Raw genomic sequence first — 13,246 nt, 5'->3', positions numbered from 1 at the left:
CTGTTTGAACTTTTCTCCAGAAGTATTGTGAGCGTTACTATTGGAAATTCTACAGAAACATAAATAGAACTCTACAAAATATAAGCCACTTGCTTTTTTAAAATAAGAAACAGCAAAGCAGTTGTTTATATATATAGACAATAAATGAGACAAAAATTCAACAATATAAACATAAATGTATGTAGATTTCAGTTTTTATCATTCATACTTTGTGCACAAAAAGGAAAACCTGACTTTCTTATAAGGATAAGTTACTGAACTATATGCAAAGTTAATTAGAAGCACCATGGGTTGCCTCCTGGGAAGGAAATCTTCCTAAGAGGTGAGAAGTGATTAATCAACTGGATTCCTCTGAAATCCAAAGTCAAAACAGTGAAATCCTCCATTCAGGTAAAGAAAGTAAGAGGAGGTAAAGTTGCTGTAAAATGTCCTAGATGTCTTCTGTGAGTGGTTTTAGAACACATCCATTACACCAGCACCTGTCAAAACAAAAGAAATGGTGGTTTTAGCTAATTAGAAAAGAGAAATTACTTTTAAACCAGGGAGCTTCTGAAATGATGATGAAGCACTGCACTGAAAACGTATGTCCCTTATTCTCTGTGAACAATGCTTTTTCCGTTTTGTTTCTCTTACCAGCCCACTGGTGCCCAACTTTATTACACAGGAAGACCACGTAAACCTAAGCACAGCCCTTGTGTGGGCCAAACACATTCTACGTATTTTAATAAAATTTAAAGTCACTTTAATTGATTTATATTTTAAGTTTATCTTTGTATGTATTTGGATGGGTTGTTTCTAAGTATACTATTGTCTGTAAACATACATGTGCAAATTAAAATGATGTAAACATGACAACAAAATGCTAACGACTCCTCCATTAGTACGTTGTATTTAAGCAGGCCATGGATCTTATTAAATTCTCTGGTGGTCTTGTATGGTCCACAGGCTGTAGGTTGGGCACCCCTGGATTACTTCATATTTTTCCACCACAGATTGAATCTTTGTGAGGATGGTATCTTAGGCCCAGCCAGGGAGTATAAGTAGTCCCACACCATGGCTTCTACTCCAAGCGTTAGGCTTGATGGCCACTGTGTCCCTGGTACTGCCATGCCATGGTGAGTGATTGCTAATATATCTGTTCTGTGACAGCTCTGCAAAGTCTTATCAAACTGCTTTGATTTGAAGTTGTGGGCTTAAATATTCTCTCCACAACAATGTTCCCAATCCCCACAGTAAGCAGGCACGTGGGGTCTCTCCACAGCACACGGAAGTTGAGCCAACCCAATATGAACCCTGACCCACAAAAAAAATGGGTTATCTTTTAGCCACATAGCCTGGAGCAAGTGCTATTACACTATGCACCTTGTCCCCAAAAGAAATGGTCTGTGTCTTAGGGAGGTATCCAGTAGCCAGCCCCCAATGCTGTAGCAAGGGTCCCAGGGTCTGCAGCAAGTGCTGACTAGTAGCAGATATCCTCGTGCTCAGAGGGAGCACCAAAGTGCAGGCAATGTTGCATTCCACCAAGGAGGATTCTTGTAGCAGCAGACACACCAGGAAGCGTGTCTGGTCTTTCTTGCGGTACTAGCTGGGGCTGAATTTGGCCCACAGTAAGAAAACATTTTAAAATGGTTAAATTTAACATCTTCTAGTAAATGTTCTTTCTGCTGGAGCTACTGTTCTGAAGTATAATCTGTAGCAGACAGTTTTGTTATAAAGCATGAAAGACGTGCTGCTTTCTGGCAATGAGTAGCTCTTGGGGTTGGGTGTATATAGCCCCCTAACACTATGTCTACACTACAGTAATCTTTCTAAAGAAGTCCTTACAGAAGATCTCTTCCAAAAGAACTTCTTTCGAAAGAGTGCGTCCACACACAAAAAAGCAGATCAAAAGCGTGGTCTGCACTTTCGATAGAGCATCCAAACAGCCCCTGCTCTTTCAAAAGAGTGGGCCAGGAATCAAAAAAAATCAGGAGCCATCAGGACAGCTCTTTTGGAAAAAATGGGCCTGTGGGGCATGTACATGTTTTCCTTTGGAAGAAGCTATTGAAACAAGGCACATTTCCTGAAACAGGAGTGGAAGAGTGCTTTCAAAAGGAACGCCGCATTCTTTCAATTTAATTTCAAAAGAACGCGTTTTGTGTGTAGATGGTTGGCTGGATATTTCAAAAGAGTTTGCTAGTGTAGACGTGACCTAAGTGGAAAACTTTGGCAGCTTTTTTTGAGATGATGAAAAGTTGGCACTTCCCCTTTTTTGTGGAATTGGATGTGCACCTGGAGCAGCTTGCCAGCAGTGCAAAGAAGTCAGCCAAGACTGAAGACACTGCATTAAAATAAAGCAGGGAGGGAGTAGAGGGGAGAGGGGAGCAATTTTCCAGAATGAGTAAATGGTTCTTTCTGCAAAATGGAAACATTTTCCACGTAGCATACACAAGAAGTTGCCAGTGATCAACATTAAACTGAAAGCTAATCCTGGTCACAACTCCTATTTTTATTGTTAATCTGACTCTCTCATTATTACCAAATAATTAATACACTTACCATCAGGGGTTCTCCTGATGCTTATGCCAGTGCTGATTGCCACAAACCCAGGAGAAGGGACCCCAAAATGAAAAATTTGGTTATGGGGAGAAAATATTACCAAGGATATGCCAATAGGCTGACATTATAGTACCAGAAGTGGCCAGTGCTAGCCAGGATATGGTTTGGCCAAGCAGACTGGCAATGAACTGTTTCAAAAGTGATATATTACTACTGGGAGACTTTCCAAAGCACAGATAGGAGTTACCTGCCCAACTCCCATTGACTGGCCTTGGGCAGTGGGTTCCTAACCTTCCTTAGGACGTTTAAAAAACTACTGCTTCATGAAAATGGATTTATTCATATTGTACATAGCAGTTATGGACCACTTTGAAAAAAAATCACTAGAAATTATTTTATATAACCCTAAAAGAGAGACCTATTCAGAAAACCCCTAAAAGTCACAACAGGAAGAATAAATGACACCTCTCATAGACAGAAAGACTAGGGGAGAAGCAATGTTTCATTTCTGATACAGGTTGCACCTCTCAAATCCAGTACTCTTGGGTCAGCCTGAACCAGAGAGCATTAGCTGAGAGATGAGCCAGGCTGCTGACAGAGGGACCAGCAGTGGCTGGAGATATGCCACTGGAGCCAGAGAGCCAGCAGCCCTACAGGTGCTGGGGCTCGCAGCTTGGAGAGGAGCCCAGGAGAGGACACTGACCTCCTTTGGTCTAGCAAAATCCCTGGTCTGGGACCATTGAGGTGCTCAGGGTGCTGAACCAGGGAGGTGCAACCTGTACTTCGTAAGGACACCTACAGCAATCATCATGGCAGAGCTTTATATTAGCCTGCTTACTACATAGCCTGGCTCGTAACAGGGATTTTCTAATATTTAAAAAAGCCGGCTCAAGCAAAGGAAGTAAAACCTATAAAAGGTAGTAATAGGAACAGGGCCTCAAATGGTAGGTTTGAGCAGTTTTAGAGGAAGAAATAGGTGGCAACTAAGAAGGAGATTTTTAATTGGATATGGATGAATATGGATAAAAGCCCTCCATATCTGAACTTCAAGTCTGTTTATTCTCAGTGCAGATATTTTACTCACTTCTGTTATCACCTAACGTACCTTCCCTATATTTAGGGGCAAATTTTCAGAAGTGCAAAATTATGATCCATGGAATATTGTCAGAGGTCAAAATATGCCTGAGATGGCATAGGAGCTGTGCACTTTCAAAGATCTCTCTCATGATCTACTGTTGGTCATGTCTGCCTCTACAGGATTCAATTGAATTAAAAACTCCTGGAGCTGGAGGAAGCAGTCTGTACTGTGACTTACCCAGAATAACAGTGACTCTGACCACCTCAGTCATGGTTCCTATATGTATGATTCTCCACATACCCTTCAGACTTCTCTTTACAGAGCTGTAAAATGGTTATCAAAGAGAAGTCCTTTCTCTAAAGGCCCCTTGGCCTGTAGGCTCTGCATTGAAGTACATGGTTGTCTCTCAGGTATCCATAGAAACAGTGGACACCACATCTATTACCATCACAGTCTCCACCTCCAGAACTTTTGCTTTGAGCCTGAGTTTGCCTAACGTGTTCTTTGGTATCATCTTTTCTGCAACTAAGCTCACTAACCTCCATGATTAAAGCTAACTTCTCCTCAAAACAAGGCAGGTGTAAGCAGGCAATGCAATCTGGTGCCAAGTCTGGGCTGCTCATCCAGTGCAGACTTCTGTGGCCTCAAATTTGACAAATTGCATACAACTTTACTGTCACTTGCATCACTTTCCAAGCACATAAAAATTTGATGTGGGGACAATATTTGTATGGCAATTACTGATAAGAGCACAATTCAGTTGTGGAAACTTAACTATTCAATGTGCACAGTTCCATTTTTTCCTTTGAAAATGCTTATTGGGCACAAATTCCATTAAGTTCCTTGGGGCACAAAAAAGCCCAATTTAGTGGTGCAATCCGTTTGAAATGTTTTCCTTTTGTAAATGATCCAAACTCTCCTTTAAGTGGCTTTGTTGGTCCTGCATTGACCTGAGTCATTCATCTCTGAAATAGTCTGTTCTGCAAATGTATTTTTAGGGCTCTTTATAACTTCTACTCTCTTCAGCTCCACGTCTAATAAACTGCATGATTTGAATGCCAAGAAGAGTAGGAGTGAAGGTGATGGTGCTATGACTGTCAGGTGTAGAGTGATTTCTTTTGTTCACTGTTGAGTCTGTGTCCTGATATTTTCCAGGGACAACTCTATGTCTATGTCACTACATACAAAAAGTGGATCACTGCCAACAGAAATTATTCTCCCTTATGCAGAAGGCTCTGTTCCAAAGGAGTATAGAAATAGCAGTAATAATCCACTAGATTTATTTTTACAGTGTTTTTGTAACAATATTGCATCAGGGTTGAATGGAATGGACAATATAATGAACTTATGTCTGGAGTCTGATGTGGTTTTATTGATATGAAACAGGATCCAACATTCTGCCTCGCTACTGCAAAGAATATGGAGACAGAACATTTCTGCAGTTGAAACCGAGATGGAATAATTACAAGGAGCATTTTTTTTTCTTTTGGGTGGGGGAGAAGTTTAGAAATAACAAACACTGAAAATTGAGATCCGCTACAGGTTCATTACCAGAGCTGGTCAAAACCGTTCATTTTGAATAATGTGGCCCTTATTTGTATTTGTGGTTGATTCATGAACCTAACCTGATTTCTGTGCATGTATTTGATATTCATAAGGTATTGAGCAGACATTTTTGATGAGGCAGCCTATGAGTTATGTGTGAATACTTCATTTTAGTTGCTCATTGCTAGTTAATTAAACTTGTGTGATTGGCCTCATTGGACCCAGTCCAACCCAGTTATAAAAGTGACAGAATAAAAGTTGCCTGATGAGATTCTGATGAGGAGAACCTCTGGTTGGCATAGAGCTACAATAGCTATGTCTGCATCACTAACTCCTGGCCTCCTATCCATTAGAAGGAGTTTGCAGTGCAACAGGAAGGATAGAATCATAGGGTTGGAAAAGACCTAAGGAGGTCATCAAGTCCAACCCCCTGCTCAAAGCAGGGCCAATCCCAACTAAATCATCCCAGTCAGAGCTTTCTCCAGCTGGGTCTTAAAAAAACTGGATGACACAAGGCACAGCTGGAACATCTTGCACTATGACAATTCCCCAGCCTGTGCAGTGACTCCCAGGGGTGCAGGTAAGAGTAGCTTTGAATCTGTTCTGACTCCAGAAGCCAAATTGGGTCCCTTACAATGGAATTGGGCCCCGGTAGCTGTAAGGGTTCAAAGAGTGTAAAAAATAACAAAGAAACTTCCTAAAGGTCATACAGGAATCTCAATTATCTTACACATTACAAGGGCAATCACCCCACCTTTGATATTCACAGGAATGACATACACCCCATTCACTTACTTCTTCCACTGAGTCTATTAGTAACAGATGACTTCTCCCTTTTCTCCCTCCTTCCTTCCCCACCACCCTCTGTCCCCTGCAATAAAAGCCCCAGAGTCTAATTAGCTACTCCAGCTCTGAAAAACTGATGATTTGGGTCTTAAGCACAAAAGCTCATTACCTAATGTAACAAAGTCAGTCCTATTCCTGGGGCAAGGGGTGGTCTGGGGGAAACCCAGCCCCCACCCACTCATGCCGGGTTCTGGCCCAGGGACCCTGTGCAGCTGACAGTGGGAGGAGCTGACTCCCTCAGCCCTTGGCACAGCAGCTCTTCTCCCTGGGCCACTTCCCCAGATGATTCCCCCGGTACCTTCTCCAGGCCATAGCAGTCACGGGTCCCCATTCTTGATCTGTAGAAGCTCTCGCTCTCACTCTCGCTCTGTGATCTCTGGTGTTCCTTCTGTTCCGCTCTGCTCCGCTCCGCTCCCCCCCCACTGTGAAGGGTTTAAAGGCCTCTTATTGGCCTAGTCATTGGGGCAAGCTGGCCTTAATTAGGCTGAGCCATCTCCCACCCAGCTGCCTGTGATTGTCCTGCTGGCCCTTCTGCTTGTTTGGGCTCCCCCTGACGGGCCTTTCACCCTGGCCCTGCCACACTAAGAAATAACTTTTTTAGTCTTTAAGGTGCTACAGGACTGTGGGATTTTTGTGAAGGTACAGACTAGTCAGAGGTTTATGCAGGACTTGAACCCAGGTTTTTAAAGGCCTGCATTCATGCCCTGGCTACCGACTGGCTCTCCTTTCCGAACAGCTTCATTGAAACTGGAACTATAGGGAAAAAGCCATATAAATGTTGGTATTTTGTTTCATGCTTATGCACATTCAAACACACAAACTAAAGAGCATTGAAAGTAAATGTAGCCAGTTAAAAGTACATTTGGAACCCAAATAACGTTTATGCAACCTTTATTGTTGATATGTTCAAGCACTTTGTCTACTGCTTCACTTGAAACTAACACCAGGCTACTCAGAGCAGCTGTGTTTTATAGTTTTCCGTGGTAAAATGTTGAAATGTGTAAGAAGGGTAGATGTAATAACACTAGAAAAATAAAGATAATAGAGTGCTGCAAGATTTTGTTTGGAGTGACCAGCTGCATATACAGGTGCAATGGAATTTGGTTTGTGAGGAACCCTACAAAAATTACACAAATAACTATCATTTTTTTAAAAATGAATAATACACAGATGTGCACCTGCTTCTGAGACTCCATAGATTAGTCCTGCAGCCAATAGAAAAGCCCCTTGGAATTCAATTACATGGCTGAAAAACAGAAAACAAAATTGTGGCTATACTTTTATAATGGATACGAGAAAACGTTAACTAGTTCTTGGGCTGATCTTTTTTGAGGAGTGGGCTGTTTCAGTATGGTTTATTTCCATGTGTCTTACCGCAAATTCATTATATTCTGCTCATATTTTTCTGTTCTGTTCTTGCAGCTGGAGCCTCTGCCAGAAGATATGCTGCATCAAACCCCTAATATGAATGCAATAGCTTCTTTACAAAAGACCACTGAAATTCAAAGTATGTTTCCATGTTTTTACTCCTATTATTAATTCATATCAGAGAGAACTAATCAAACATTTGTTATAAGAATAGGAAAAAATATATCCGAGCACATACACAATACATGTTTATAAACATGTACATTTGTGTTCTTGTTTTTAGGCACATCTTTTACTTCATTCATGACCTGAAGCTTAAAAAGCTGGGTTGTTAATGTTAACTAGAGCTTTCCCATTCCCCTGTTGTCCAAAATCTTTCATTTGCTGAATTCTCATTTCAAGCATTTTAGCCCTTGCAATCCAGTGAGGGGAAAAAAATGTGTTTGTGTGGTGGGTGGGGGAAGGGGATACATGGTGGGTGTACTAGTGGTATGACATAGTCTCTTCAGATTCAATTTGCTGAGAAATACCTTTTCAAGGTATTTATGTGGAGCTGGATGTGAGTTTAAAACTACATCTGTGTGCATTAAAAGCTGTGTTTTCTGGCACTTTGCCAACTTGAACTCTCTATCAGTTGGCATTTCTGTTCTTCAATAGGGTCCAGTTGGTGTGAGGCCAGCAAGCTCCCTATCTGGTTCCATGTGTCTCCGTGGAAGCAGTGACATGTCCCTGCTGCTGTTAGGTGGAGGAATGGTCATGGGGTCTCCTTGTGCTGCCCCCATGCTTTCCTGCCCTGAGTGTTGACTCCTCAGTTCCCATTATCAAGAATCCATGACCAATAGGAGCTGCGGGGGCAGTGCGTGTGGGCAGATGATGCATGCAGAGCAGCCTAATCATGCTTCTGCCTAAGAGTACCTAGGCGTGTTGCCAAGATCCAGCACCCTTAAACTCCTCCTGTGCTCCAACCCTCCTCCCTGAGGCCTCTCCTGCACCCAAGTGCCCTCGCAGAGTCTGCACCCCACACCTCATCTCATGATGCAGCCCTCAGCCCCAAGCCTGTACCCACACCCAAATTCCCTTCTTATTCCCCTGGAATTTTTGATATACTGGCACACAGGCTCCCATGTCTCCAACATGCCAGATAACAGACCTTTTATTGTACCTAAAATGGCTACTGTCACATGGGAGAGTCATAGTCAGTGGTTACATGTATACAGTATATATATTCAGTGATTCTCTCCAACAGGTCCTTCCCTCGGCATGTCACTTATGCATCACAACATCAGTCCTGACCTTTTCCCACATACACTCTCCCTGGCCCTCTGCTGCAACCCAGTTTTCGCGACTGAATTTTCTATTTGCACCTTCCCACTTTGCTCTGCTCCAAGTAGCCTTAACTCACCTATGAAAACTTTCATCCAGTTGCCACTCTGTGCTACTCCCAGCTATGCAGAGTGAGTGGGGTGGGGGGGGGACTTCCTGTCTTCTACCTATCATTTGCCAGTTCTGTCTCATCACCCTCTGGCGCCATTTATATGTAGATTTGGTTTGAATATCATATGTTTTGCTAGCATTAGGTGAATGAAAAATAAGCAGATGCATCATGTTTTAAAACGTGCACACTATGTCTTGTGTCACCTTATAGACTAACAGATTTAATGGAGCATAAGCTTTTGTGGGCAAAGATCTACGTTGTCAGATACGTATAGTCTACATGCTTCTGATGAAGTTGGTCTTTGCCCATGAAAGCTTATGCTCCAATAAATCTGTTAGTCTATGAGCTGCCACAGAACTTCTTGTTTTTTGTGGATACAGACTAAGATGACTATCCCTGGGAGACATAGTGTATCATTATTGGTCAGTTCTCCAGGTATTTCTTCATGTATGAGAGATGTTATCCCAGCTCCCACTTACACAGTCACGAAAATAAATGTTCCAAGGAAATCAATATCAGAGGGGAAGCAGTGGTAGTCTGTATCCTCAAAAACAACAAGAAGTCCTGTTACACCTTATAGACTAACAGATATGTTGAAGCATAAGCTTCCGTGAGTAAAGCTTGGTCAGATGCATGATGTCAGCTTTCTTCAGGAATTCATGATAAATATCAGTGTCAGCCTTGAGGAGACATGTAGTGGGGTACTGCAGGAGCTAGTGCTATCCAGCTCCATACAGTCTTCTAGAATATCTTTTACTAATGACCTGGAGGAGACAGTAAACAATCAGTTAACGAAAATCACACACCATGAAAAATTGGGTAAAGCTGCAAATGCTAACAAGGGCAGAGAAATAACAAATAGGGAGCAAGAGAGTTTATAAACCTGGACTAAAAAATATAACAACACATAGTTCAATTGGGAAGAACAAATAATTGAGGGGAAAAAAAAACAATTGAATGGAAAGAGAAATCTGAAATAAGCAGTTATGTTGAAAGAGACCTAGACATAATAGTGGACAAAACTGAGACATCCTTGGCAAGGGAATGTAGCAGCAAAAATATCCAAACCATTTAGGTGCCATATTCATCACAGAGATGAAAGCAATAGTCTTTTTCTATAGAGCTTTCTCTGGAGTGGCCTGAATCTTGCATTTAGTTCTGTGCAACTTACAACCAGAAAGATACTTAAAAAATGGTGGGCGTTCAGAGCAGAGTCATAATGGTCACAGAGATTGGAGGAATTGACTTAGAAAAAGGTCCAAATCTGCATAATATGGCTACAAAATGAGTGAGAAGAGGTAAGACTCTACTAATATTTGAAAGGAGTTAATAGCAGTGATGGAGGGGAATTAGTATGAGTGTTATATGTGGGAGTTAGTTCAGTATGAAAAATTTGATGAAATTAAAAGAAATAAAATATAGGTTGAATATGAGAGACAATTTATGGAGCTGAAATGTATTAAGCTGTAGAATAATATCCAGGTGAAATGGTGGAAACCCATAACAGAATCCTGGGTCTGGAAGGGACCTCAGGAGGTAATTGGGTCCAGCCCCCTGCCCAAAGCAAGGCAAACCCTAACTAGATCATCCCAGTCAGGGCTTTGTCAAGCCAGGACTTAAAAACCTCTAGGAATGGAGAATCCACCACCTCTCCAGGTAAACCATTTCAGTGCGTCACCACTCCTACGCTAGGTGTAGACTACAGCGATCCTTCAAAAGAAGTTCTTCTGGAAAATCTCATCTGAAAAATCTTCTATGGAAAGAGCACATCCACACACAAAAAAGTGGATTGAAAAAAATCAATCCCCTCCTTCTATAGAAAGCATCCACACAGCCCCTGCTCTTTCAAAAGAATGGGCCAGGGATCAAAAAATCCAGTGCCATGAGGACTGCTTTTTCGAAAAAAGGGCCCCTGGGGCATCTACACACATTTTTTTCCAAAAGAATTTTTTTGGGAAAAGGCACTCTCCCTCACCTGGGCAAGGAAGAGGGCCACTGGAAAAAGTGCTGCATTTTTCCAGTTTAATATCAAAAGGACACATTTTATGTGTAGACACTCTGTGGGATTTTTCAAAAGAGCCCTGGCTGTTTTGAAAAACACACTAGTGTTGATGCAGCCCTAATGAAATAGTTTTTCCTATTTATTATATAGTTTTTATGAGTTTGTATGTAACTTTAAAATTAGAACAAAATACTGACAAATCCAGCTTAGACATATGCATTACTAACACTTATGTTTCTGGGATACAGCTCTTCTATCACGTATTTAAATGTTGTAATCTCTTCAGTCCAAAGATTGCCTTTGCTCCGTCTATGCCTCAAAAACAGGCTGGAAAGTGCAGATTTTAGATCAGCAGAGAGAAAACCCAACTGGTTTCTAAATTTATATAAACTTCTTTGTGACAATGGGATGGTCTAATGCATTTATGGGAATGCGGTACAGCTGGAAGTAGTATTCCCCCCAGCCATAAAATATGCATTCCTAAATTAGTTGTTCTCACTCATTTAGGCACTACTCGTCCACTGAGCTCTTGTACATGGAAAATGTCAGGCTATTCTGCATACAACATGCCCAAACACTTCTAGGAAGGTTACTTTCAAACGTTGGTAACAAAAATACATGATATAAACATCCCCTGTTGCTATTTCCTTCACGAATGGGAAATGTTCCCACTGCCTTATTGGAGTCTTGAGCACTTCTTCATGCAGCAGACAAAAGCATACCTAGATTGCTTATTTGATTGCACAGTTTATTCTAAGACAAAAAGAACACTGTGCATGTATGAGACAGGCAACCCATTTCATTCTACTTCCTAAACTCCAAAATGTTCGTATGAGGAGACACAACAAGATTATTGAAATTTCACATTCCTACATTGGAAAATGAAAATGGCAGTTGTGAGTTGTTTGTCCCAGGTGCTTTTGTTTCAAACAGAGCTGGATATTTCAAAAATAGGATAGTTTGAGTGGCTGGCAAAAAAAGTTTTGCAGTTGCCTGCACAGTGCATGTACAGTTGATGAGATTGTTCATGCAAATCGGGTAGTTGAAAACACACAAGACCCAATTTGTACATTCAACTGAAGTAGCCAAGCATGAAAAAAGGGTGATTAGTTGCATATGTTTTTTATACATTGTCTTCCCATTGTTATAAAAACAACCCTATGGTCCTCATTTTCCATAGAGAATAATCTCTTTTGTTTTTAAAAAATTTTTCTCATATTTTCTTGTAAGTCTCAGAAAGCATTTTGTCCATGATCCTGTTTAATATACACTCTGTAACTGGCTGCTGTTCCTAGTGGAGAAATCTAAAAACTGTTTGCACATTCCATCTCCCAAATGGTGATACCTAAGTACTATGACTAATACCTGGATGCTGCCACTGGCTTCCTGTCCCTGCTTGGTAATTTCCCTCTACTTCTAAACACCTCTCACAGTTTTAAATGAGTGTAGGGAAAAAGAACGGAAGGGGGTAATAAATGATCACATGGACTGAAGAGCCAGCTGAGATGCTTGAATCTGATCATGAGTTTTAGCATTAGAAGAAAAGTGCAGTAGGCAGCTGCTTTGTGTGTGTGTGTTTGATGCAGCAGTCCTCTCCAAAGCTGTTTTATTGTTGCAGCAGGTTGGCAACACAGTAGTCAGTGGTTGGTTACTAATAGCTTATTTTATAAATAGGAACCCTTGAAAATTCCAGCAGCAGGCATGGCTTCATTTTTATGGGCAAAACTGTGTAATACTTTCATGCTAACATATTTTATTCTCGTACACATCTGTTTTTTCAACAAAAACCCCACTCACTTACGAACATTTAGCACATAAACTACGGGGTGTATACTGCACATTCTGATTTTGCATATTATTGCTGTGAGAATGTTGTGGAATGCCTATATAACTTACTTATTTTAATGACTAGGGAATGTTTTCTCTATAGGATATTTTTGTCTTGTTTTTGTAGAATTTGTCAGGCCTCAGCCACTTGGTTTAGTGTTATGTATGCAGTTTTATTTATACATGACTGTTGCATATCTAGAGGAAAATCTAGGTTCTAACACTTAATTTTAACTTTGTAGAGAACTCAATATATTTGATTTTGTTTCCTTCCCCAAAATACCTATTATTTAAAGGTCCCGCTAACTATTCAAACATGCACAGTACCAGGGTTCAAAGAAATACCTGTCTGCCTGTAGATCTTGATGACTGGCTCGTGCTTTCATCTGTGGAGTAACTTTTAAATAAGTTTATTGCTATCTTTATTGACAGCTGTTGTATCCTTTGACTGAAACACTGACCATTTGAAAAGTCTGAAATGGTATTATATGCCATTTTATCAAAGAGGGAATTTCTGATACTTAGTCATCCAGAATACACAGCACTACAATTAGCCCTGAAACCTTCCAGGTATCCCATGACTAATCAACTTGACCTACCTACATCC

The 13,246-nt window shown here is 41.0% G+C and overlaps 1 protein-coding gene across 1 annotated transcript in view; it reads left to right on the top strand.

Annotated features, from left to right (window-relative positions):
• The window catches only part of LOC142008313 (histone deacetylase 5-like), a 161,728-nt gene that overhangs the window by 133,242 nt on the left and 15,240 nt on the right, over positions 1 to 13,246 (top strand). Inside the window, exon 6 of the mRNA XM_074985495.1 lies at positions 7,430 to 7,514. Within this exon, the coding sequence (XP_074841596.1) occupies positions 7,430 to 7,514 (85 nt within the window). The remainder of the gene's footprint in view (positions 1 to 7,429; positions 7,515 to 13,246) is intronic.

The sequence above is a fragment of the Carettochelys insculpta genome, chromosome 2 (assembly GCF_033958435.1).
Source record: "Carettochelys insculpta isolate YL-2023 chromosome 2, ASM3395843v1, whole genome shotgun sequence".
In the NCBI taxonomy this organism is placed as follows: Eukaryota; Metazoa; Chordata; order Testudines; family Carettochelyidae; genus Carettochelys; species Carettochelys insculpta.
Note: the sequence above shows the minus strand (reverse complement) of the source record. Positions and strands in the feature narration are given on the sequence as shown.